General features: G+C 47.2%; 1 protein-coding gene across 2 annotated transcripts; it reads left to right on the top strand.

Moving 5' to 3' along the window:
- Nucleotides 1-1,614: 1,614 nt before the first annotated feature.
- On the top strand, nucleotides 1,615-26,228 carry LOC110088292 (hydroperoxide isomerase ALOXE3). 2 transcript variants are annotated; one of them, XM_072977135.2, is made up of 16 exons: nucleotides 1,615-2,170; nucleotides 4,165-4,268; nucleotides 6,490-6,662; nucleotides 7,856-8,062; nucleotides 8,703-8,907; nucleotides 10,811-10,895; nucleotides 13,819-13,941; nucleotides 15,281-15,384; nucleotides 16,617-16,789; nucleotides 17,068-17,211; nucleotides 17,725-17,928; nucleotides 19,028-19,114; nucleotides 20,165-20,334; nucleotides 21,802-22,024; nucleotides 23,177-23,347; nucleotides 23,845-26,228. In XM_072977135.2, exons 2-16 carry the CDS (start codon nucleotides 4,175-4,177, stop codon nucleotides 24,022-24,024), a joined length of 2,343 nt encoding a protein of 780 aa, XP_072833236.2. In that variant the 5' UTR covers nucleotides 1,615-2,170; nucleotides 4,165-4,174; the 3' UTR covers nucleotides 24,025-26,228. The 2 variants fall into 2 exon arrangements, with proteins under 2 accessions (XP_072833236.2, XP_072833238.2); XM_072977137.2 differs by lacking the exons at nucleotides 1,615-2,170; nucleotides 4,165-4,268 and having other exon boundaries at nucleotides 6,537-6,662; nucleotides 7,830-8,062.
- The last annotated feature ends 1,224 nt before the right edge of the window (nucleotides 26,229-27,452 follow it).

A 27,452-nucleotide genomic window follows, 5' to 3' on the forward strand; every position in this document is an offset into this window, starting at 1 on the left:
AAAAAAAAATCAGCAGTCACGCCACCCGTGGTCCCAGAAAGACGCTCCTGGATCCCACTCACCCCCTCGCCTCCTGGGTGATGCCATTGACACCAGAACAACACAAATGGGGGAAAGCCCGTGTCCCTCCTTTCTGCCCACGTTTTCTGCTCCTGTGAGGGCACAGACAGGCCGGTCCTGCTGTTAGACAGGGCGAGCCGCCGTTTCGGGCAGCAGATCCCGGGAGGTGGCGGCCTCGGCCTCTTTCTCCTCCGCTCCCTGGGTGTTTGCCCACCTTGGAGGACACACCTGTGTATACACCACACACGGCACCTGTCTCGGGGGCCTCTAAATGGGCAGCCTTCCCTCATGGCAATTTTATTTTATTTTATTTTATTTTATTTTATTTTTTTTATTTTTTTATTTATTTATTTATTTATTTATCTATCTATCTATCTATCTATCTATCTATCTATCTATCTATCTATCTATCTATCTATCTATCTATCTATCTATCTATCTATCTATTTATTTATTTAGTTAGTTAGTTAGTTAGTTAGTTAGTTAGTTAGTTAGTTAGTTCCCTTTTTACCCTGCCCCTCTAGATTTGGGAATCTGCTCTGGGTGGCTCATAGAGCATCAAGATCATGAAGGGGGGGTTGCCCCACAAGCTAGGGTTGAAATGAGATTTAACCGGTCGTCCAGGTGGCTTCTTCGTTGGGACGATGGATGGCATCTTTCTTTGCCTCAGGCCACTCAACGCCTGGGGCCACCAAACGAGGCCTCCTCGCCCTCTGAAATAGCTTTCAACCCATACTTTAGGGGTCCTTCTGTCTCAGCAAATCCTCTTCCATTCATTTTTGGCGGACACATTGCTAAAAAAATCACACGAAGGGAGGGAGACAAGGGGTGGCACGCCCAACAAAATCTGCGAGGAAGCCGTTTGGCGACTGATTTTGGAAGACCGTTGTGCCAACCTAGTTTTGGCCAACCCGGGAGGGAGAAAGAAAGGGTGAATTGTCTAGATTTCATGAGGTCTCCTCCCACCTTGCATGTTTTTTTTTCCCTTGGTCTCTTAGAAAGTTCTGCTTGGTCTGTGGCTCCATCCTCTATTTATTTTCCGTTCCAGTTTATTTTTTGCCATCTGCACAGTTTAAAAAAAAGCTGCTCGAACAGAAGGACCCTGCGCAATTAATTTCTTAATGAAAGTTTTGCAAACATTTCTGGGGTCATGGTGAAGTCCATCTGGGGGGGGGGAATGTAACAACAAGCTACTAGCCTTTGTGGCAAGGAGATGGATCAAGAATCTGGTGGCATCCAAAAGCCGACTCCATTTTTATCAGGCATAAGCTTGTGTGGCCTGCCAGATGTTTGAAGAAGGGTCCCCCCGGCTGATCAAAACCATTTCAGCTTTAAGAAGCCACAAGAGTCTTTGTAGGTTAAAAAAAAAAGATACCCACCCTACACGGGTTCATCTTCCTCTCCTATGCTTTGTGTGAATGAGGAGAGATCTGGGATTTCTAGCTAACCACAAACTCCAGCCCTTTTTGGCTCCTCTGTTTTTGTGAGATGGATCGACGCTTTTCCTCCAGCCCCGTCCCTCGGGGGGCTTTATTGGTCGGGCAGCAACCTGCAAAGCCCGTCCCCCTCCATCCCCGGGTCTTCCATAAAGGCTGGACAACACCTCCCATCGTCCCCAACCACCCGAGAAAGAAGGCCAGCGGTGGCGGACCCTCGCCTGTCCCCGACCGGTGTTGTTGTCTCCTGGCTGATTTTTTTTTTTTAATCCAACGACTGTTCGCGGCAGAGGCGCGGGAAGCAGCCCGGTCAGTTGGCAACCGGGGGCTCCGCTCCTCCGTCCTCGGGTTCCTTTTTTTTGCCCCGCGGGCAGGAGGGAGCGGAAAAGGCTCCGGGAGCGGAGCCCGGCCCGGCCCGCCTGGCGGGAGGGTGTTGACCCGGGAAGGGCGCGTTCACACGCCCCGCAGCCGCTTCCTCGGCACGGGTGGCCCCGCGGGGCTCCTCCCTGCGCCGGGCAGGGCTCCTCCCGGGACCGACGAGGAAGAGGAGGAGGAAGGAGGAGGCGAGAAGGCGAGCGGGGAGCCAGCCAGCCAGCCAGCCAGGCAGCGAGGGGCACCCGGGGCGCGCCTTCCCCGCGCATCTGGCACCCGACGGCCGGAGGGCAGAGAGAGGGGTGAGGACTGGAGGGGGGGCACCGGGACCGGGCAGGGGGAGGCTCTCCCCGACACCCCCCAAAACACCCCCCAAAAAGACCAAACCTTGGGCTCAGACCCTGCACGGGTGGTGGTGGGGAAGACTACAAGTCCCAGCATGCCTCCGCTGGAAGGGTGGCCGGGGATAGTGGTGGTGGTGGTTTTCCCAAAAAAGTAACTTTTCCCCGTGGCTGGAGGGCCGAGAGAGAGAGAAAGGGGGGCTTTTTTTTATTTGCTGCCCTGCTCGTTCCCTGCAGACGGTTCGACTACAGGTCCCATCATCCTGGGCACCTGCCTTCTCTGGTCTCTGCCCGGGTGTTTTCTCTCTCTCTTTCTCTCTCTTTCCCGTATCCGCTGCGCCTCGCCCAGCTGCCGCTCCCCTCCAGCACCCTCTGGAGGAGTGGGACTACAGTTCCCATCAAGGCAGGACCGCCTCCCTCCCTCTTCCCTGCGGTTCCCCCCCCCTTCCCTTCCTCCACCTCTCCGTGCTGGTCTCTCTCCCCTGCAGGGCGTTCACGGGCAGAGACATTCCTGGAGCCCTCTGGAGAGGTGTGGAGTCCAACACCCATCACTCTCAGCCAGCCCTGCCGGCTTGGGGATGATGGGAACCAGACGGGCTTCTCTGGAAGGGCTCTGGTTTGGCAGAGTCTGGAGTGCGGGCAATCAAATAATGGTGCATTGGGAGCCTGGCCTTTGGAAGGAGAGGGGTGTGTGTGTGTGTGTGTGTGTGTGTGTGTGTGTGTGTGTGTGTGTGTGTGTGTTGCACTGCATTCAGACTGGTCTGAGTAGTGGAAGAGCGCTGTCGAAGTAACCCATGCTCCTCTGCCTCCCTTCTCTGCTTATGAGTCAAAACTTTTCCAGACCAGGTGGGCTGAATCAGCAGGCCCATCATGGGTACCCAGAACCTGGAGGGCGACCCTACAATCCTCCGAGGGGCTAAAACAATGAAAAACGACCTAGAGTTTTTCCAAATAGGATATTGAGCCCAGGGACCCATGATCTGTTGGAAAAGTGGCTCACTTTGGGACCTTTTAAGGAGAACAGAGGGGTAAAAATATTTTGAATGAATGAATGAATGAATGAATGAATGAATGAATCAATCAATCAATCAATCAATCAATCAATCAATCAATCACTCTGCCAGGAGGCTTCCATGAGGTGTAATTCTCCCATCCACCCATATATTTTTTTTTCTGGGGAGGAGGGAAGCAAACCCAAATTGGTGTTTCAGAAGGTCACTGCCAGGCCACTTTGGCTGCCCTGACAGACATCAGCCTGCCAATTTTTAAAGCTTGCAGTGTGGCTTGTGGTTTAATCCGTTCCATAGATGCTTGATTGCTTATCTTTTTCTTTACAAAAAAAGAGGTGGCCTCTTACAACAGGTAAAGTATATTAAATGTTTTTTTTTAATGGAAGCAACATATTAGTAATTTATTTATCTAATTTCTCTAAAATATTCTTATCCCACATTTCTTCTTCAAAGGGACCCAAGGCGGGTTAAGTCAGTAAATGATGACATTTAAAGCTAAAAGCAATAAGTAAATAAATACTAAACAGGACCAAACAAATATCACACCAAGAAATGGTCAACAAAAGCAATACTAAAGACACATTCAAAGCAGAAAGGCACAACCATACATTTAAAAAAAACCCACTCAGGCAGCCGGTCACTGAAAGCTTTCCTGAAGAGAAAGGTCTTTTATCTGCTTGCAGAAGGAGAGCCAGAATGGGGCCAGGCTGGCCTCCAGTGGCAGGGAGTTCCAGAGTCTAAAGACATTCCGTCTGTAGATCGCTCCCCTCTTATTTTTCTGGGTTATTGGACCAGAGGCTATCCACTTTAAAATCGCTGACATTTTCCTCCTTTTAAAAGTCAGGTTTCCATGCTACTGTTTTTGCCGAATAAGGGATGTGTTCTGTTTCCCTTCAAGTTTTGCCTGGTTGACTCAAAAAGTCATTTTCCCCCCTCTTTTTAAAGGGATGAAAAGATGAGGTTTACGGCCTTTCGGGGGCTGCAGGAGCACTGGAAAGTCCTGCCCGGGGCCTGCAGAGTTTTCGGCATCAGAAACCCCACACCGACAGGTAAGGCTCTCTGGCCACCTTGGTAAGGGCCACTGACGTAGGCCACGGCAGCAGAAATCATATACTGAATCTGATAAATGTAGAGTTAGATCCATTTTACCTTCTGAAAGAGATCCTGTGCCTTAGCAGAAATATCAGCATAGCGGCTACCTCCCATCATCACATATTTTTATGGTGGATAAGCGACCCTTGCTGAATTTCCTTCCAAAAAATAAGCAGACCTCTTTATTTCTCCTGTGTGTGCATGGATTCAAGGAGGATTTAATCCCACATAGACCACGCTCCATACTGGAGTTTTATTCCATATTGATAGATTTTTCACTGTGGTTATCTGGAGACCTTCTGACAGATCTTTAATACATAGAGGGATGTTAAAAGGTGCAGAATTATTGGAAGGTGATATAAACTATTTTCTGGGTAACTAGGTTAAACTTAGACTGTGTCACTTAAGATCCTGGTTTGCTTGCTGCCTTATTCAAGAGTAGGCATGGGGGTCCGATCTACATAGATCAGGATGAACACTGACAGATAGAGGAAGTTTTAGAATTCCGCCATCTGCAGTTGAGAAAAGGCAGATTTAGCCATGGCTAATATTTGCTTCTTTGACCCAACTCCGGGAGGCCGTGGAAGACAGGAGGGCCTGGCATGCTCTGTTCCATGGGGTCACAAAGAGTCGGACATGACTTAACGACTAAACAACAACAATATTTGCTTCCCCATAGAGAAATCTGGTTCCAGGATCACACCCCACTTAGGGACATGGTCTTCCAGCATAATGCCATCCATGTACAGTGGTGCACCACATAACGGGCGCCCCGTTTAACGATGAATCTGCATAGCGATGGCTTTTTTGCAATGATCAGTAAGCTGTTTCACTTACTGATTTTTGCATAGCGATGCTTTTTCTAACAGCTGATCGGCAGTTCCAAAACAGCCGCCGGGTAAAAAAATGGCTGCCCGCAGTGTTTTAACGCCCTTTCCTCGCTTACCGGGCAGCGAGAATGGCAGCCATATGGAGGATTTTCACATAATGGTGAGTTTTTAGCCCATAGGAACGCATTAAACATGTTTTAATGCATTCCTATGGGCTTTTTTGTTCCGCATAGCGACAAATCCGTATAGCGACGATTTTTTCAGAACGGATTTTTTCAGAACGGGGCACCACCGTATGTGTTTTGAATCCAAGGCTGTTAGGATTTGGTAAGACAGTGTAACAAAAATTGTCTATAATATAATGAATCAGTTTTCAGTCAAAGTAGCTGTGTCAGCCCTTTTCGGTTGCAGTCATTTTGTATCCAGTTGACCTCAGTTGCAAATCACAAAAGTTCATGCTGAGATAAATCTGTTAGTTCTTAAGATGCCTGGTTTCCTGTGTTGTTATTTCTGTTATTCAAGACAAACTGCAGTTTACTTCTGAACTGGAAGTCTGGAACCACAACTTCTCTTTTCAGCAGATCCATAGGCAATTCTTTAAAAATTAACTTTTAAAATTAGTCTGTTCCTTCCTGGTTGTTACAGCAAATAAATAAATGAATACATTGTTGAATGTCTTCCAATAGATGTCCGGCTGGTTCTTTGAGATTTGGATGGCGTGACACAGAACGGAAGTGGGGGAAGTAATTTTTTTGGACCACTCTCGGAATATGTCAGCCAGAGTTTTATCATCCAAAAAAAAAAAAAAAAAGATAAGAAAAAGAAAAGATTTTGTGTGTGAGAGAGTATTTGACAAATGTTTTCCTGGGTTTGCGTGCAAAGGAAAAAACAGCCATTTTAGCTCCAGGGTTTTTAACTCAATTAAAACCCAAACGATCTGTGGGGGGGGCAAAATGTTGAAACAGGCTAGGAAAGCAGGAAAAGAGGAAGACCAAACCACAAGATGGACTGGCTGCCTCAAGGAAGCCACTGGTTTGAGTTTGCAAGAGCTGAGCATAGGGGTGTTGAGGATGGGGCTGTTTTGGAAAATCTAAATTTCGTAAATTTCTCTACAGTTCTGGAGGAAAAAAAATCATGAGTTAACAGCTCGTTGAGCCCCGGAGTTCCCCCCCCTCTTTTTTCTGAAGAGCTGTAAAATATGTTTCGATATTGCCGTCTGTCTTGGTCTCCTTCCAACCTCGGATGAACGACGCCACTGTTTCCCTGAACCAGGAAATGCTCACCAGCCCAAAGAGGCCATATTTGAAAAGGTAACAATAACCTGGTCTCCTTTCCCCTGTTTCCACAGCGTGCAGTGACAAGTCTTGGAAGAAGGGGGCTTTCTTTGGGGGCCAATATTCACTCCACGCCAATCCCGTAGGGATTCGCAGACGTTCCTCCGAGGCCACAACCGATGTCCTGGGATCCCAGGGAAGGAGGTTCTCTCTGGACGAATCTCGGCGCCTCCGGGAAGGGCAACAGGTAACCTTTTTGTGATCTGTAAATGGATGAAAAGCAAGAGGTTGCGATCATAAAGTCGGACAGACCTTGGAAAACTACAATACCCAGGAATGCCTAGAGATTCTGGGCTACCCAATCTCCGAAATGACTCTAAAATTCTATATTCGCGAACGCTTTCACGGCCGGGATCTAATGGTTGTTGTGGGTTTTTCGGGCTCTTTGGCCATGTTCTGAAGGTTGTTCTTCCTAACGTTTCGCCAGTCTCTGTGGCTGGCATCTTCAGAGCACAGAGTGATGTCCTCTGAAGATGCCGGCCACAAAGACGGGCGAAACATTAGGAAGAACAACCTTCAGAACATGGCCAAAGAGCCCGAAAAACCCACAACAACCAACTCTAAAATTCTGCTTAAGGGCTCCTTGTGCGAACAGGCCTTTTGACCTTCAACCCACTCAAAAGGCTTTCTTCCTCCTTATTCTGGAAGGAAAACCTGAAAGTCCAGACTATATTATTGGCCTTGGGATCCAGAAGACTGGAGGCATGTAAATTGTTGCTGTAAAGTTTTGAATTTGTTCACAGCTGTGCAGCAAAAATGGAGGGATTCATGGAGCAGAGTAGCTTCAGGTTCCCTGGAGCCGGCCACCCCTTTCTTATTAAGTGGTACTTAACAGTCTCAGTAACTCACTTGGGAGACATTACTGGTAGGAAAAAATAAAGATGTTTCATTACTAACAGCAAACTGACAAGGAAACAAATATTCATTCATTCATTCATTCATTCACAAGGGGAAAAAACCACAAAGAAAATCATAAAATACAACTCCATGATAAACTAAAATGACCAAAAATAACTCCCTCTGAGACTATCTCCATGAGATCCATAAACAGAAGATTGCCCTTCCCTTTAGGGTTTCTCTCCCCACCCCTTGCAAAAGTCACGACAGGAAAGGAAAAGGGGGAGGGGGAGGAGGAGGGAAGAGGAAAACAAGGACATTCAGGTGCGGAGTCCTTGATGTTTCGTAACCCCCAGGAGGAAAGGAAAGCGCTCAGGGCGAGGTGGAGGCCAAAGGGGCAAGGGGAGAGACGAAGGCCAGAGAAGGGTGTGTTTTTTGGTCTCTTTTGCTTTCTTGCAAAATCAACTTACTAGTTGCATCATCCTTTTCTCCCCCCCTCCCCGCTCAATCTTATAAGCTCGATCTTATCCTCCGGCTCCACAGAATGAAGAGGCAGGATCCCGGAGAAGTCCAGGAGCCCAATCCAACGGTGGTGAGAAAGCCATGGCTCTCTACAAAGTCCAAGTGGCCACCGGAAGATTTTGGGGTTCTGGGACCTTCGACGCCATCTCCATCAGCCTGGTGGGCTCGGAGGGCGAGAGCCCCAAGCAGCCATTGAACAACTTGGGGAAAGACTTCGTCCCGGGCGCGGTGAGATTTTGCGGCTGTGTGTGTGTGTCCGGGGCTTCGGGAGGAGTTGCTTCCCCCCCCCATATATCTGTTCCCCAGGAACCCTTTTTACTTCTGAATTTTTGAATCTCCCCAGGAGTACTCCTCACAACTGACACCTTAACGCAATCATGCATACACACAGAGACACAGGGACACTTTTTGCTTCCAAAAACTTAAATTGGAGGAGAGTGGTGACCTCTCGGTCCATTTCAACCCCCTGTCGTGCTCCTCCTGGCCTTAAAGAGCCGTGTTTAGAAAGAGGAAGTGACCCCCCCCCAGGAGAATCATGTTGGATTCATGTACGGCACCCCAAAAGGATAGGTGACACCCCCACCCCAATGGCCTCTTGGGTGTGTGATTGGACTTTAGGAGGGGCAAGAAAATCAGGGGGTAGGGGAAAGCTGAGGGGCTACAGGGCCACCGTGCGGGTCCATGAAGTGGCCACCGTGCGGCCCAATTCCGTTGTCTGGGACGGACAAAGGCTCCCTTGCCCGATTATTGATTACAAAGATTTTTGTGCCGCCCTTCATTTTGTGCTCTGTTCACAAACTGGTGTGTGACAGGCTGTCATCCAACCGGTGCTGCTTTCCACTGGCTCATTTTTCTTCCCTTTCCGCAGGTGGACGAGTACAAGGTGCCGAGCGATCGAGACCTCGGCCCGCTCCTGCTGGTCCGTCTTCACAAAGAGCCGTACCGTTTTTTCCCCGAAGACAGCTGGTTCTGCGATTTTGTCCAGCTGACCACCCCGCAGGGCCAGACCTACTACTTCCCTTGCTACCAGTGGATCGAGGGCTACCGGACCCTGGAGTTGCGCGAGGGAACAGGTGGGAAACCGGCGCGGCCTCGCCTGCTCGAATATCTTTCCTGTTTCCCTTCCGTGAAGATGCATAAAACCCACCCCGTTCCACCCTTTGAGACAGGAGCGCTTTGCTTGAGAAAGTTGCCCTTTTCAGATTCCGTTTCCCAGAATCCTTGTCTGCAGTCTTCTGGGGAATTCTGGGAATTTTAATCCACACAGCGACAAGAAAGGCCAGGGTGCTTACTTGTGGCATATGCTTGCATAAATGCCATTGCAGAAGTCAACACAGCAGAGGGCTGCTAATGAACAAGATGCTGGGCGGGTGTTCATCCCATTAGCAGGCACATGACCGGCAATGCAACCAGCAGCTTGTTAATTAATAGCCATTTGCTGCTGTTGCTTGTACCCTGTCATTTACTGTATGTGCATGTCAGTTGGCAGTAAGATTCTGGTTAGGGAATCCCTGGGGCACCATAAAGATGACGGGGGGGGGGGGGCGGGGGTTGTACCATCTTTGAAAACACATACCTTGTAAAACAGGGAAGTCTTTGAAGTGCAAGAAGACTTGGTGGTTTTTTTTTTTCCTGCCACAGGCTGAACGCCGAACGTAATAAAATAAAATAAAATTTCTGAATGCGCAGAATGATTGGATATTAACAACTCCCAGAACATTTCAGCCGGTGTGGAAAAATCGTGAAGACTTCTCTCTTAAAAAAAAAAAATCTGTGATGAGGCACATTGAGGGCCTAGGAAAATCTTTTATTATGCTACCTAGCAGATACAATCAAATATGTACATACGCGTGAAAGGAAAGTCTGAAGAAACAAAGGATGCAGGGGAAAAAATAATACAGAAAATACATGCAAAGGGTCATAAAAGCTAATTTAAATGGATATTTCTCTGAATGTCTCCCAGGGTGTGTCCAACATTCCCCTGTCATCTGTTTTTCTTCCTGAGTGATATATTATTTCCCTTCCAGAAGTCCTGAAAGGTTATTCCATTGTTTTATGTGGGTGCATGATTTCTGTGTGTTTAAACAGTGGCCACATCCCATAGTACCATCGGGCTTGGCTGTTCCTAAGAAAATATATTGCCTATTTATATCGGATTTATATTTATACACAGTCGTGCCCCGCTTAACGATTACCTTGCACTACAGTGAATCCGCTTCACGACAATGTATAATGGTCTAAATGGGGTTTTTTCGTTTTGCGAAGATCGGTTCCCTGCTTCAGGAACCAATTCTTCGCATTACGACAATCAAAACAGCTGATCGTCAGGTTTTCAAAATGGCCGCTGGGTGCTCAAAATGGCTCCCTGCTGTGCTTAGGGATGGATTCCTCGCTATACAGGCACCGATAATGGCCGCCATATGATCTTCGCTGGACTGTGAGTTTTTAGCCCATTGGAATGCATTAACCACGTTTTAATGCGTTTCAATGGGTTTTTACATTTCGCTTTACGACGTTTTCACTCTACAGCGATTTTGCTGGAACGAATTAATGTCGTTAAGCGAGGCACCACTGTAATTAGTAAGCTGTAGTGTCTGTCGTTATATCTCAAAGTTAACAAGGAGGAAGGATCTCCTAAAAAGCACAGCAACTACAGTTCCCAAAATCCCCAGCCAGCATAACCACTACAGTCCCCCAAATCCCCAGCTATAGGCTCATAGGCTGGGGATCCTAGATGTTGCACTGGAGGGATTTCGCATTAAGTTTTGGATTCTCTGAAAGGGTCATGGTTCAAGGGGGTTCCTTCACCTAGTTCAGAACATGGCGAAGCAGTTTTACTGTATTGGGTTTTTGGATTTTTTTACTGCTCATTTCTGGTCTTCTTTTCGCTCCTCCCCAAAAAAAGTCCTGATTTGATGGTGCCAGAGGGTATTTTTATTGCAAACTTTTTATTTAAAAAAAATTGTCTCCTTCCAGGTAAACTGGTTTGCGATGATGCTGGGAGCTCGTTGCTTTTGCAACATCGGGCAGAAGAACTGAAGGCCAGACGAGAGGCTTATAGGTAAGAATCCTTTTGCCTTTGATATTCGCACTCTCCGCCTTGCGTTCTGATGCAAGATTCTATGCATAAAGGCGAAAGGAGCATCATTTGCATGCTGGCAAAGGACTGGCATGGTTTCGTTCTAGCCACAATTACACAGCAAACATGGCTCAGTTAAATTTGCCATGTTAATGCTCTGCTTTGTCTCCACCTAGTTTTCAAGGTTTTTGTTTTGACCCGGTGCAGCCCTGACAGCTTACCTTGTAAAATGCATTTTTTGCATTTTTTGCTTCCAGAATCTGGAAACGTTCCTTTAAAAAAAAAAATCCAGTTCCCAAAATCTCCCAGCCAGTATGACGGGGAGATGATGGACTTATACTGTACAGTGGACCCTTGACTTACAGACGGCTTGACTTACAGACTTTTTGAGTTACAGACTTCTCTGGCTGCAAAATTTAGGTTTGACTTGCAGACTGAGATTTGACTTACAGACCAGAAAAAAACCAAAATGGAACAAAAACGGCCTGTTACGGGATTAATCGGTTTTCAATGCACTGTAGGTCAATGGAGACTTGACTTACAGACTTTTTGACTTGAGAACCGCCTTCCAATACGGATTAAGTTCTCAAGTCAAGACCCCACTGTACTTGGTTGTTTTTTTAAAAAAAATTCATTTCTCCAAGCTGTGTAGTTCTCATTCAGGTCCAAGAAAGCGGAGTTAGCAACTTTTGAGTTGTTCCCAAGTTTTAAGAAGTCCAGACTGCTGTTGGGAGAGCAGATCATACTGTTTGGGGGGACGGAGCATCCTCAAATGCCTCTGGATGCTGAGTTTCGGATGGGGGTGCGGGTGGAGGAAGAGAACGGGAGACAATACAGAATGGAGAAATCTGGAAGAGGGCATGGCCGGCTGGCTGAAACTCAGCGCCCCACAATAAAACATTCAGCTGCTGGATTTTCTGGTTAGCATCGTATGATGTTTGCACACCTTTATTGGCTGTTTTTATTGGTAGCCTCTCACTGTTACCAGGTTGCATGCATTGTGATAATAATCTTTGGAATAAATTACCAGTAGAGGTTCACCAGTTGGCCTGCCTCCCAGTTTTGTAAGAAGGTAGTTAAAGTGGAATTATTCAAAGGTGCCTTTTATTAATGTGTGCCACGGAGCCAGAGGTTGGGAGTTTGATTCCCCCAGGGTGCTCCCTGGGAGAAAGAGCCAGCCTGGGTGGCCTTGGGCCAGCTGCACAATCGTGCCAGGGCGCCCCCCAGTGGAAGAGAAGGGTAAATCAATTCTGAATATTTCCTCTACCTGGAAAATCCTGAAAAAACATTGCCATAAATTAGAAATAATTTAGAATTATAAAATCATGAAACTGGAAGGGGCCTATAAGGTTTCAGCTCCAACCACCTGCTCCGTGCAGGAATCCAAATCAAAAGATTCCTGCCAGTGGGTGATGGCACACTATTATTGTTGTTATTAATGTCCAATTGTGGTTTAAACCTATGTCAGATTTAGTGAGTTACTGTATATGGTTTTAATTATCATTTATTGTTTGTCAATGTTCATATTTTTTTCTGTATTATGGTTTACAGTGGTGCCTCGCTAGGCAGTTACCCTGCATGACAGTTTTTTTCGCTAGACAACAATTTTGACAGCTCCCTCCGTGCTCGCAAAACAGGTGTTTTCGGGACCTAAGCTTCGCAAGACAGCGATTTAAATAGCTGATCAGTGGTTTGCAAAGCGGCTTTCCTGTGGCCGATCTTCGCTAGACAACGACAATTCTTCCGCATTGGAACGCATTAAACTGGTTTCACTGCATTCCAATGGGGAAATCCTTTTCGCTAGATGATGATTTCGCTAAACAGCGATTTCAGTGGAACGGATTATCATCGTCTAGCGAGGCACCACTGTATTTTACTATTTATGGTTGGTCAATGTTTATAATTGGTATTTTATTATCTATAGCTTACGAATGTTAATTCTTCACCACGCAGAGGGAGCATTACACACCGTTGGCCAGTATGTAGTATATAAGTTAAAGAAAGAAGGACGTAATTACCACGGTAGTGATCTTTGAAATAAATTACCATGGTAATAATGCTGCCTATTAATGATGTAAGCTACCTTGGGTCTTTTTTAAGGAGAAAGGTGGGCGATAGATAGATAGATAGATAGATAGATAGATAGATAGATAGATAGATAGATAGATAGATAGATAGATAGATAGATAGATAGATAGATAGATAGATAGATAGATAGATAGATAGACAGACAGACAGACAGACAGATAGACAGACAGACAGACAGACAGACAGATAGATAGATGTTAGAGCTGAGCAGACTTGCATTTTTGTGCTACAACTCCCAGAATCCAATTCAAAAACACAAACCTGCACATCTTTTATTATGATGATGTTTGTTCTGTTATTGTTGTTAGTATATAAGTCCAAATAATAATAATAATAATAATAATAATAATAATAATAATAATAATAATAATTAATAATAGTTTGCATCATCATGAGATTTTTTTTCAATTATCCTATCTCTCTGTTGTTGTTCATTTGCATGCATAGTCATCAGTTTGCAGGACTCGATGCGTCTCCCCTGTAGCTACAGGGGGCCCACCCAAAGCCTGGCAAGAAAAATTCTTCTTGTCCTTATTCTCGTAATCACTGCAACTCTCGGAATCTCATAACCTGCAGGCCTGGGCTTGCTAAGGGATTCTAGGGGTTGAAGTCATAAGACCTTTTCCAGACTTCAGGTGGGTCCCAGAAAAACCTGGGGACAATGGGAACTGTAGTCCAAAGAACGGCATCTGCCAGACTCAGAGAACGATGCAGAGCTCAGAGTTTCCCCACTTTTTGGCTGCTAAGCTGGCCTCATTGTGACTCCCGTGTGCTGTTTGAATGAAATGTAATTTTAAATAAACCGAACAAACTCTAGGTGGGCTGAGTTTACACAGGGGGTGCCTCGTTGCCTGGCGGTGGAGAGCATCCAGGAGATGGACACCAACATCAAGTTCTCCCTGACCAAAGTCAGCAGATTCATGCTGCGCTCAAACCTCACGTGAGTGCTTAAGATGGGCAGCTAGTCCTCTTGACCACCTCTCTCTCTCTTTCTCTCTCTCTCCCCCTACCCGCCCGGTCTCATTCTCCCCCTCCAATCTACTGAACAAATGCAGGAAATGGAAACGGGCAAAACCAGTTCTCCCTAATGCAACAGGCATGTTGGACTACAACTCCCATCTTCCCCGCCCAGAGCAGCTGGGGACGAGGGTCATTGTAGTTCCACATACCTAGCAGCAAGTTTCCAGGCTGGTGAGTGGGGCGTCCGATTTGAAAATTTTGGGGGTAGAATGCCAGTCCGTGCTCTCTGGCAAACTGAATGGGAACCTATTAAATTGGGTGCGGGTGTTTATTCTGGGAGAGGGCTGTGTCTTTCTGCCTAGCCCGTTTGGACGCACGGAGCAACTTCCTGCTGACTCAGAGGTCCTTTTTATCAGGATTGTCTGCTCTAACTGGCGGTCATGGCTCTCTCCAGGATTTCAGCCCTACTGGCAAAGGCTGTAGGATTGGAACTTGGTACCCTACCATGGGGCTAATAAGGCTTCTTCTCACAGATACAGAGGTCCTTCTGCCATCCCCTTCTCCTCTTGCCTTCACACTTTCCCAACATCAGGGGCTTTTCCAGGGAGTCTTCTCTTCTCATGAGATGGCCAAAGGATTGGAGCCTCAGCTTCAGGATCTGTCCTTCCAATGAGCACTCAGGGTTGATTTCCTTCAGAACGGATAGGTTTGTTCTCCTTGCAGTCCAGGGGACTCTCAAGAACTTCCTCCAGCACCACAATTCAAAAGCATCCATTCTTCGGCGGTCAGCCTTCTTTACGGTCCATCTCTCACTTCCATACATCGCTACAGGAAAAAACATTGCTTTGACACTCTGGTCTGCCGTCACCTATTTTGTTTCCTAAGCAAAGGCCAGGAAAGGGGCTGGCTCAGCACCATGTTTGGGTGGTTTGGTGGTTTGTAAAGCTCACCAGTGAGACCAACGTTTGGGGAAGTCGTTATATCCTGTGTCATCAGCAAAGCAATTTTCCCAAATTCTGCCTCTCTCAAAGTGATCTTTCACAGACTGAACACGAGGGGACATTATCCGTGATCAGTGGCAAGGTTTCCCTATTGGCTTACGCACTAGGGTGGGAATGAACCTTCCCAATGCCAAAGTCCAGAAGCATTCAAGATGCTTTCCCACAACCCTTGGAAGTGCTTCAGTCCCTGACCTGATTTTGCTAGTCCTTCGCTAAGACCAACTGCCCTCTCCTTTACGTCAGCTGTATCCCCAAACCCTCAAAAGATCGTGCGTGTGTTCTATTTACATCTTCCAAATGTTCTTTTTTGGCCTTCAGGAGACTGGAGATCAAACTCAAGGGGTTCATGACGTGCCACAAGTCGTGGCAAAAGCTGGAAGACATCCGGAAGGTTTTCTGGTTCAACAGGACCCCTGTTTCAGGTAGGCGCCCCTTCTGGCACATGGATCGTAGGAACTCGAGACATATAGAAGCAGCATTCTGGAAAAACAAACACTTTGGCTGAGCTAGGACAGCAGCGTTTATGTCATTTCCAGTCAGGTGAAAATCTCCCGGCCGGCACCCTGAGATTCCTCGGAAGATTGATCTCCCAAGCCAGAAGGACTGCCTCCATCACCTCTCTCCAGAGGAGGGGCAGGATCTGTTCTCGATCATCCCAGAGTGCAGGACATGCAACCATGGACTCAAGCTGTATGAAGCCACATTTAGGCTGAATATCAGGGGGAAAACTTCTTAACTGTTAGAGCAGTACAACAACGGCCTCAAGAGGGGTTGGACTCGATGGCCTTAGAGGCCCCTTCCCATTCCATGATTCTGTGATTCTATGATTCAACATCTTATCCTTCAGCTCTAGTTACAGGCCTCAACTGCATCTTAAAAGCTCAGATGATGAGTCTTTACTTCTTCTTTTTTTTTAAAAAAAATTAAATATTCAGATATACAAAATCCTTAGAATAATACATGTTGGTCTGAATCCTGTTGGGCAGGATCCAGTCAACCAGGAGAGCAAACTGCAGCTAATTAACAAGGCGCCTGTCCCATCCTTTCTCTTTTTTTCTGGCAGAGCTGAGAAGATGACGGGCCTCTAGGAAATATGGTGTAATATTATTTGTTTACTACCCAGAGCCCTTATTTGGTAGCCGTGCCCTTAACCCCAAAAGCTGTTTGGCCTCTCCCAGTTTTGAGAACACCGAATGAGACCCAGGAGTCCGGGACCCCTCCTCCTCCTGTTTGAACCCATCTTGTCCTCCCTAATGTCAGATGCAAGAGGCGACACCCTACAGATCCGCCATGCTCAACCCTTTTTTTTGGCCGAGACCGTAAACACAATATGAAAGAAATATAAGCCAAATCAGGAATTGTATGAGTCGTGCGATGAATCTTATAAGGTGGCATGTGACGAACTGTTTCCAGTCTGTGGCCCCCTTCAAAGGTGCCGGGGGGGCCCGGGAGGCCATATGGGGTCCCGTTGATCGCCTGCCTGTCTTCCTCTCTTTTTCTAAGGCATGATTTTTTTCCACTCCGAAGGTTGTGAAAGGATCGATCCTTAGCTTCTCATTCCTCCAGACTTCCAGGTTTCCCAGACTGAGGGCTGATTTGTCAGTGACGCCCGGTGTCTGTTAAAACAAGCCGGCGGCCTGTCTTTTCTCTTCAGAGTACGTTGCCGACCACTGGCAGGAAGACGCCTTCTTCGGCTACCAGTATCTGAACGGCGTCAACCCGGTGGTCATTGAGAAATGCACGGAGATCCCAGCCCACTTCCCGGTGACCCAGGAGATGGTCGCTGGGTCCCTCGGCGAATCCACCACCCTCCGGGAGGAAGTGCAGGTGACGAAATCTTGACATTCTCAGGGGAAACAGTTATGGCCTATCTTTGCGGGAGAAAGAGATTGCAGAAGGAACGCCAGCTCTTAGTTCAGCTGTCCCATCCGGAGTTGGAAGCATGACTACAACTCCCAGAATGTGCTGGCCAGCCTAGCCACTGAAAATGCAATCTTGTCAGATTCTGGGGAGGACAGCTCAGAATAGGAACTGAAGGATAGACTTGTTTTCCTATCACAGTCATTATACCAATGGCCCCTGTTCTTTCTCCCTGCTCCTTAAAGAAGGGGAACGTGTTCATTGTTGATTACAAGATCCTGCAGGACATCCCGACCAACACAATCGACGGCCAGGCGCAGTACATGACAGCTCCGCTCTGCCTTTTCTACCAGAAACCTTCCAGGGATCTCGTCCCCATTGCTATCCAGGTAAAACAAATCGCGCCGAACCAGAACGTCTTGTGCTTCCTCCCGTCTGGGGCTCCCGAAGCCGCCTGTGCCTTAGATCTTGCAAAACGTGGGAACTCGTGTTTGTGAAAGGCAAGGCGCTGTGGGGTGGTTTGCAAAAGCTCTTCTTCCGCTTTCCAGGCCCTCAAACGGCTGGCCTGCGTGACTTCCCCCCTTGTATTCAGTGGATCAGCTACAAAGGGTGGCGAAGCGGGCTTTGTAGCTGAAAAGCCTTGTGCAATAAACCCTCATGGTGGCCACACGGCCAGCAAAGATGGGTTGAATGCAAGCTGGGGAACTCTTTCTCTTGTGGCCTCGACTTCCCAGAACCACCTAGCCATAGTCGGCAAAAGTAACTTCTCCCAGCTCCAAACCTAGCTGATTTTTTTCCTTTTGCCTCTGCAAGCCACCCGTTTGGATTGCACATGTAGATTTTTGTCTTCTTGTTCTCCTCTTCCTCCTCCTCCTCCTCCTCCTTCTTCTCCTCCTCTTTAGCTCAGCCAAACACCTGGGCCGGACAGCCCCATCTTCCTTCCTAGCGACCCCTTGTGGGACTGGACCCTGGCAAAGATGTGGGTGCGGAACGCGGACTTCCACGTCCACCAGAACCTCTCCCACCTCCTCCGGACTCACCTGATGGCCGAGGTCTTTGCCATGGTCACGCTCCGGCAGCTCCCCATGTGCCACCCGCTCTTCAAGGTATGGGAAAAGGGAGGGAGGGCTGGGCCCCCGTCTGGAGACCAGAGCTGACCAGAAAAACAATCTGGCCAGGATTTTTGTCCCAACCGTGCTATTCTTCTATTATCTGTGGTTCTGTGCCATCAAATCACGTCCAACGTATGGCAACCTGAACGGGGTTTCCGATGGGAGACGTAAAGGTGGGCACAAACTGAACGACGTACCGAAAAAACCAACCACAGACCTGGCCGATTCATGGTTTGGTTTTTGGCCAAAAGGAAATGCAAGAGATGGACTTTTTTTCTGCTCAAAGCTTTGTTGTGCTTTAGCGACACAGATGCCCCCCCCTTCCCACTGCCCTAGGGCCTCCCTGTCTGGTCCTGCCCAGCCCTCCTCTTTGTCCTCCACCACTGCCATCTTTAGAGAGGGTGGCCTTAGCTTCCCTTCCAGGAGCCAGCCGGCTGTCTCTGTGCATACCTGTCAACTGCTAAAGGTGATGCTTATTTTATGCATTGGGATTTTCAGCATGCATGGGCTACAGCTCGCATGATGAGCTGCAAGGCATTATGGGCCCAGTAGTTTCTTGACAGACACCTGGTGCAGAGCATCACAAGCAGAGAGACTAAAAAGTCCCGTAGTGCCTTGCAGTTCTCATGGAACCCAACTTCACTCAGCTAAGTCCTTCGTCTTCATTGAGAAGCTGTTATTTCTCAGCTGAAAGAGATTGCAGATACCTGAAAGGATGGGAGAAGTTGCCTAAAGCCCCCAAAAATCTGACGGGAGGAATTTCTGCAGACTTCTGGAAGTTGTAGTCCTTGAATTCTAAAAAGCCTACTTCTGGAGTTGGTGAGCACTCCAGTCCTGGAGGCATTCAAGAGATAAAATTAGACAATCCTCTCTCAGATCTGCTTTGATTTGTATTCCTGCCTTGAGCAGGGGGTTGGACTGGATGGCCTTAGAGGCTCCCTTCCAACTGAATTAGTCTATGAATGTATGATTCTGTGATCAGCCTTGTTTCACTTGATGGCTCCCATCAAGCAACATAGGCGTTGCCTGGCTTCCAAGCCGTTCTTGCAACCCAAGGTGCCGATCTTCACCGGATTTCCCTCCCACCCTACAGCTTCTCATTCCCCACCTGCGATACACCCTCCAGATCAATACTTTAGCCAGAGTCAGGCTCATCAAGGAAGGTGGCATGATGGATCAGGTAAGGTGGCGCCACTTCGGTCTTTGAATGCCTTCTTCAAATCGTGTGGCCTGGCCTTTTTCACGTTGTAATGTATCCTATGAATATTTATCTGTTTTCTCCCAAAGCATATGTGCTTTTCCCAAATTGGCTGGCAGACTCCCTGGTTTAAATAAATGAACGAGGAGAGACAAAATAATAGTGTGTCTACACTTAGAAATTATAGCGGTTTGATTCCACTTTAGTTCCCATGGATCCAATCACTAGATTCCTTAGATATGTAGAGATACAGTGGTGCCTCGCTTAACAACGTTAATTCGTTTCAGCGAAATCGCTGTAGAGTGAAAACGTCATAAAGCGAAATAAAAAAGCCCATTGAAACGCATTGAAAACTGTTCAATGCATTCCAGTGGGCTGAAAAACTCACTGTCCAGCGAAGATCCTCCATAGGGGTGGCCATTTTCGGTGCCTGTATAGCGAGGAATCCGTCCCTAAGCACAGCGGGGAGCCATTTTGAGCACCCAGTGCCCATTTTGAAAACCCAACGATCAGGTGATTTGGTCGTCGTAATGCGAAGAATCGGTTCCGCAAAGCGAAAAAAAACCATTTAAAACATAGTTTTAAATCGTGAAGCGGATTCATCATTATACGGGATAATCGTTAAGCGGGGCATGACTGTACCTTGAATTTTCTACTGAGTTAGCTATAAAGAGAATCCATACAATTTCAACAAACTTCAAATCCTACCATTCCATAGGAGGAAGCCAGAAGAGTTAAAGCAGTTTCAAACTGCAGTAACTGTCTTGTGTAGATGCCAGTTTTGGGGTATAAACATTCATGCATGCATGCATGCATTTTTAAACCTAGGCAGAGAATGGAAAAGTTACTTTTGGGGACTACAGCACCCAACCGTGTCCCTACTGATCAGGGGTTTCTGAAGGATGTGGTCTTAAAAAATTTAATGTCTCCAACCTCTGCCTACCCCCTGCCCTCAGGAAGATGTTCACAACAAACATTCTGTGGATGGCATGACCTGACTCGGTCTGATTTCCACCTTGGCGGTTCTTTCAGGCCACCTCTGCCGGCTACGAAGGCATTGTGCCCCTGTTGAAGAAGGGGACTTCCATGCTTACCTACGCCTCCCTCTGCCTCCCGGAAGACATTGAGGCTCGGGGAGTCTCCGCCGTTGCAAACTACTACTACCGGGACGATGCCCTGAAGATATGGGCCGCCATAGAGAGGTGAAGACCAAACCAAAGGTCATGGGGATGAAGATCAAGGACGTGGGGTGGATGCATGTCATGATGAAGATGAAACTGAGGGTACGGGATGGAAGATAGAGGATGCAGGAGTAGGGGGGTGAGTTTGGATGTGGGGGTTCCAATGCAGTAGTTTATTGGGAGAAGTCGGGGTTTTGTGAAGGAGGTCCTGGATTTCCATTTAGAAGGTATTCGAGGAAAAATTGGATCACCTTCTGTCCGATCTGCTTTGCTTTGCGTTCCTGCCTTGGACCTAAAGATGGCATTAGAGGCCACTCCATGATTCTAAGGACCTCAGTCCAGGTAAACAGAAGTTGTCTGTACAGCAATATATGAGATCATGGAGAGCAGTGAGGAATCGGAGTGCGTCATATGGTTTTCTGGAAGCCATCATCCAAAAAAAGAGGCCACTTTCCCCAGTGTCTGGGAAAGAGAGGTCAGAAGGCCGGTTCAGATCTTAGACGGGGGCAAACCTGGCTTTTGCCATGATTTATAGGCTCAAAAGAAAGAAAGAAAGAAAGAAAGAAAGAAAGAAAGAAAGAAAGAAAGAAAGAAAGAAAGAAAGAAAGAAAGAAAGAAAGAAAGAAAGAAAGAAAGAAAGAAAGAAAGAAAGAAAGAAAGAGAAAGAAATCACATGTCTCTGGTATGTTATTTCAGAAAACCAAGGTGTTTTTTTTTTAAGGCAGGGCGGATTTGATTTAACTCGAAACGATTTAAATCAAAATCAGAAATGGAAATTAAAAACATTTAAATCACGATTTGAATTAAAAAATTCTGAATTTCTTTTGGACCATGTAAGTGTTTAGAAATCATTTTTTTTCTCCATTTAAATAGTGACTTAAATCAATCTGATTTTTTTTTTTAATTGCTGATTTTTATCCAGCCTGAAGAAAAATGTGAGGATACGATGTAAGTCAGGGTAGGCGGTACGAATGAAAATTTGTGTCCGGACAATAGTTTCGTAAAGACCAACCCGTGGTAGGTACAGGTGGCTGTTATGAGAAGGGGCTCTGAGTCACAGCATCCGAGAGAGAGGAAGCTGGATTTTGGATCCACCAAAGTTGGCCGTCTCTGCAGTAGAAGGAGAAATGGATTATGCAGCGTAGGGAAGTTACTTTTGTAAACTAAGACTCCCAGAATCCTACAGCTAACTGTGGCCAGGCTACCTGGGGAATTCTGAGGGCATCAAGTCCATGAAAATAGTCCAACCCATGTCATTGATAGCAGGTGTTTGTGTGCCTTACGTTAATGCTCTAAGGCAGTGGTTCCCAACGTTGGGTCCCCAGAGGTTCTAGGATTAAAACTCCCAGAAGCCTCCACCACCAACTCTGTTGGCCAGGATTCCTGGATGTTGCAGTCCAAGAGCATCTGGAGACCCAAGGTTGGGAGCCAGTGGTTTTAAGACATGGTAGATCTTTACAGGTGTGGGGCTCTTCTTGTGTGTTCCAGCTTTGTCAGTGGCCTGGTCAGGTTCTACTATCAGAACAACAAGCAGGTCCAGAGTGATCCAGAGCTCCAGGCCTGGATTCACGAGATCTTCACAGAAGCTTTCCTAAGCAGGAAGACGTCGGGCGCACCTTCGTCTCTGGAAACCGTGGAGGAGCTGATCAAGTTTCTAACCATGGTGATTTTCACCTGTTCGGCTCAACACGCCGCGGTCAACAGCGGACAGGTGAGCACGGGAGGTCATACCTGTAGAACACGATGCCCTGTCGGCTCAGAAAAAGAGTTGATTCTGCCTCTTCTTTGCCTACGTGGTAAATAAAGCAGCCGAATTCCCCGGTGGTAAACTCTTCTCATTCCAGACGCTTGACTAATATTTTGCTGTGTCTTAACTGCAGACATGGCTCGGATAACCTTCCCCAACGGGGTATCTTGGATGACATCTCCCACTGTTCCCAGCCAGCGTGGCCTTTTTTCCTGAGGACGATGGAATGTGTAGTCCCACATGTCTAGAAGGAGCAAAGTTGTTGTATCATTACATGCGGGTGGGGGGGATGCCATATTTTTGGTCTCCTGAGCATCCGATCCAAAAGACCATCCCCTTTGTCACCCAGTAACTGATGGGTGGATCCAGATTTTGATGCACAGACCCACTGAAATCAACGCAGCTTCAGTGAGATGTAGCTAGCTTAGGTCCTCTTGATTCCAGTGGGTCAGCTGTGACTCGTATGTTTTTCATTTTTAGATTTTTCCCCTTCCTGCCTGTCTTCTAGTGAGCTCAAGATGGTGCCCAAGGTTCTCCTTCCCCTGTGATTTTGTCTTCACAACAACCTTGTTAGGCTGAGATAGTATGACGGATAGCGTGCGCCACAGACGGATGCGGGCTTGACCCCAGGTCTCGAAAGCGCACATTCTAACCATTGGGCCACGACTACGATGAATGAGCCTACAGAGTGACTTACCATATTTTTCCATGTATAAGACTATACTTTTGTCTAAAATCTTTAGACTAAAAATTGAGGGTCTTCTTATACACGGAAGTAAGCTGAGGAGAGAACAAAAACAAGTGGAGGGGAAAGCAGGGATCAAAGCGATCCTGCAGCACTTCGATCCCTTTCCCCCTACACTTGCTAAGCCCCACTTAGATTTCTTAATTTTGGGTTAGAAAAGTGGGGGGCGTCTTATACATGGGGGTGTCTTATACACGGAAAAATACTGTAAATCCCACATCCACCCTATATAATGAAATTTGTTTCTGTCGAGCCCATCATAAGGATCCCCATGTGGTGAGCAGTGCTTTAGGTCTCGCCTCTGGGTGCGGGTTTCCCACCCCAGTACATTGAAGGGAGGGGGTTGAACCTGTTGCTTCCTTTCTCCACAGTTCGACTTTGGGGCATGGATCCCCAATATTCCCCCAACTATGAGGAGACCTCCACCCACTGTGAAGGGCACGGCAACCTTGGAAAGCATCCTCGAGACCATCCCTCAGGTCAACATCACTTGCATTGCCCTGAGTTCACTCTGGTTGCTTAGCAACGAGGTGGGAGACCGGGTAAGGCTTTATCGGGGACGCCAAGATGGCGCATAGTGATAACATGGGGTGGGGTGGATGGAGGTCCCGTGTTTCCATGTCGAGAAATGTGAAATTAAGAGTAACCAGACCTCCTGAACTGTTGTATTTCTGTGTCAGGGTGGGCATTTTGCAATTCCCCCCCCAAATCTTTAAAAAATCCTCTTCATGTCTTGCCTTTATTTTGAATGTGAGAAACGATGACCTGTTTCTCCCCCTTCCTTCTCCTGTGAGTTCAAAATGGTGGGTGTCTATGAAAATGGAGGGGTGGACTTTGGATGTAAGAAATTCAGTAGCGCTGAACCCCATTGCTTGAGAATTTGGGGGGCGGCGGCGCTCGTGACCATATTGGCTACGAGATTTCTGGAGTCTTTGTCCAGAAGAAGAAAAAAACCACGAACTTTTCCAAAGCTCTGTGTGACCCTAAACTGGGCGTTTTCAGACATCTTCATCCACGGTTTCTTTTCCATCTTTTCCAGAGACCCCTGGGATATTTTCCGGATCAACACTTCTCGGAGGACGAGCCCAAACGTCTCTGTGGGGTATTCCAGAATCACTTGGCGGAGATTTCCGAGGGAATTCAGCAACGCAACAAATCCTTACCTCTCCCATACGAATATCTCAGTCCCCCCATGGTTGAGAATAGTGTCGCTATTTAGGTCTGACCAGGAGCGAAGCTGGCGGCTCCGAGATCCATTTCTGGTCCATCATAAAACACGCAACTGTAGGCCAACTCAAGAAGCGATGTTCTTCTCAACCGATTCTTCGGGATGTAAAATGAGGCGTCGCGAGATTCTGCACGAGTGTCTTCAGACCAGAGGCAGAGATTGAGGTGAAAAGCTCTTCAGCCTTGAAACCTAAGGATGGATAACTGACACCCCCCCTTTCTCTCAGAGCCTAATTTCCAAAGTTTCCGGGACAAATTCAAAGTGTTCGTATTGACATACGAAGCCCTAAAACTGTCGGAACATCCCTCCCAAAGAACGGCTGCCCATATCACCTGTTCTTCACAGGCTTTGCTCCTATGGGTGCTTACACCAAAGGAGACCCAGAAGGTGTGAACGAGAAACTGGGCCTTCTCAGTGGTGGCTCCGTCTTGGCGAAATTTGCCTGAATTTCGCAGGGCCCCGCTCCCTCAAGTCCTTTCACAAGCTAGTAAAGGCAGAGCTTTTAAGAAGCCTTTAGTCATATGCTTACCCGTGATCGTTTTCTGTTGACTCTCATTTGTATTTCCTCTTTCTATCAACACCACGCGGCTTTATTGCCACCAACTCTCATTATTTTTTGTGTTGTCTACAAGTTTGATTTTACTGTTTTATCGGCTGGGACGGTGGCTGGTTTTTTAACTTCGTTGCAAACCACCGAGGCTCAATGGCCTTTCGCTAGACGGTGGGTATAAAAATGAATAAATGAATTAAAATATGCTGTTGATCCTCACCAATAGTCATCTGGGCATTCTGCAAGGAGAGGGAAGTGGGAAATGAAGGAATAAAAAAGGGTGTGCCTGAAGTCCAAGAAAACAGACAGAGCAGCTTCCGTTCACCTCGGGGCCCCATCCACCGTTCCATGACAGGGGGCCAGATCCTTGACATTAAAAAGGTTGCCCACTACTGGAGCACCGTTTTCTTCTCACGAAAGTGCTTTTTGGTTCCCTGTGAAAAGTACATGGACTGAAAGCTTACCTGTGGTTACCTGGAGAGGAGGGTCAGCAAGGTTTCTAAAGTGGCCCCATGTAGAGAAAGATCCAGCCACCCTTGTACCAACTGAATTCAGGAGAACAAACCCACCCATTTTGAAGGAAATCAACTCCGAGTGCTCACTGGAAGGACAGATCCTGAAGCTGAGGCTCCAGTACTTTGGCCATCTCACGAGAAGAGAAGACTCCCTGGAAAAGACCCTGATTTTGGGAAAGTGTGAGGGCCAGAGGAGAAGGGGACGACAGAGGATGAGATGGATGGACAGGGTCATCAAAGCGACCAACATGGATTTGACGAAACTCCGGGAGGCCGTGGAAGAAAGGAGGGCCTGGCGTGCTCTGGTCCATGGGGTCACGAAGAGTCGGACACGACTTAACCACTAAACAACAACAAGTGAACTTGGGCAGGGGGTTCTGGGAGTTGTAGTCCAAAAAGGGTCCCATGATTCTGAGTCTGAACTATATGAGCCTTTTGTTGAGAGTGCTACATGAGCATTTGAACAGGCCAGGAAATGTTGAACATGATAAATATCCTCCGTTCATCCATTTCCCTCCTTGAGAAAAGAGTTGGAAAATACCAAGGCATCAATCCTAACCCTGAGAAACATTTTCTTGTGAATTAAAAAAGGGTGGAACTAGTATCAGTACACCAAGCGAGAGGATGCATTATGTTTTTAAACATATAGATTCATGGGTTCCCAATCTTGGGTGAACCCAGGTGTTTCTGGACTACAACTCCCAGAAACCCGGGCAGCACAGCTAATGGTGGAGGCTTCTGGGAATCGCAGTCCAAGTAACACCTGTATGACACCTTGAGCCAGATCAAATGGTGCAAAAATGCTGTGCTTTTCAGTGACACCGTGGAAGTTTCATGCAGGATTTTAAAGTGGAACAGACAGGCGTGGAAGTCCAGGATCCCAGACACGGATGCCGTCGTTTGATCGTGAGGGGCCGTGTCGAGAAAACATACCGATCTTAAGGCCACGATGGCAAATGATCTACTGTGAAGGGCTGTGCATTTCTTGCATTTTTAAAAACTGATTTAGCTGTTTAATTCTTGTTTTGTGATGGCGGTTGTGAGAGATCTTGAGAGTTTTATATAAATGGGGGGGGGTACGAATCAGAATGCATGGTTTTTAAAAAATAAAATAAAAGAGAAACTTTGAACAGTGCTCTTTTCCTCTGTTCAAACATCCCTGGCTTCCAATAGCATCTCGAGTGAGGAGAAGGGACCCCCTGGATCATTGGGTCCTGCCCCTTTCAGGGAGGCCCGGGGGTGGGGGTGGGTGGGTGGAATCGAACTCCCAACCTCAGGCTTCGTAGCCAGAGACCGAAAACCCTGAGCAGAAAGAACACTGAACGGAGGAAAGATACAGGTGGAACCTTATACGGGGGTTCACCTTTATTCTGTTTCTGCATCACCATTCCCTGTATCTTTAATGCACTGAATCTGTGGTTGGTCCCTGCTTTCTGTTGCACATGATGCGCCTTTTCCCCACTGCCTTCTCACAAGCTTACAAGGTAGGCCAGGCAGAGACCATATGACCAGCCCACAGTCTCACTGTGAGGGTCACGGACGAGTGGGCTTTTGAAGTCACCAAGCCTCCCAGGTCACAGTCCGGTGCTCTACATGGCACATCCACTTTCTTCCTCCTATAAGCTGTCTTCTTCCATGCCGTCCCAAAATATTTTGCTTCCTGAGGCAGTGCAGCAAATGGCACTTCCATCCTTGAAGTCATGACGCACAGCGATGGGAAGGAAGGAAGGAAGGAAGGAAGGAAGGAAGGAAGGAAGGAAGGAAGGAAGGAAGGAAGGAAGGAAGGAAAAAAGGAAAGGAAGGAAAAAAGGAAAGGAAGGAAGGAGCTGATAATGGAAGGAAGGAAAAGTAAGAAAAGGAAGAGGAAAGAAGGAATGAGAGGGAAGGAAGGAAGAAAAAAGGAAGGAGCTGATGATGGATGGAAGGAAGGAAAAGTAAGAAAAGAAGGAAGGAAGAGGGACGAAGGAAGGAACAAACAAACAAGAGAAAAGCAAGGAAGGAAGAGAAAAAAGAAAAGGAAGGAAGGAGCTGATGAGGGAGGGAGGAAGGAGCTGATGGATGAAAGGAAGAAAGGAAAAGGAAGGGAGAAAGAAAAGAAGGAAGGAAAAGAAAAAGTCACAAGCACTTCAGCCTTTCTTGCAGTAAAAATAGGTTATTTCATTGATTCATTCATTGTATACCACCCGATGAGGGCAAAGCACAACTCTAGCCGGTTGACAATAATGTGCTAAACCCAATGCATCCTCCCCTCCCTGCAAACAAATCCCATAAACCATCCCATAACAAACACCAAGAAAAAGCACACACACCTTGATTGTGCTTGCGATTCCTGGGGGTGGGGGGTGGAGGGATGT

The sequence above is a fragment of the Pogona vitticeps genome, chromosome 6 (genome assembly GCF_051106095.1).
Source record: "Pogona vitticeps strain Pit_001003342236 chromosome 6, PviZW2.1, whole genome shotgun sequence".
Classification (NCBI taxonomy): Eukaryota; Metazoa; Chordata; class Lepidosauria; order Squamata; family Agamidae; genus Pogona; species Pogona vitticeps.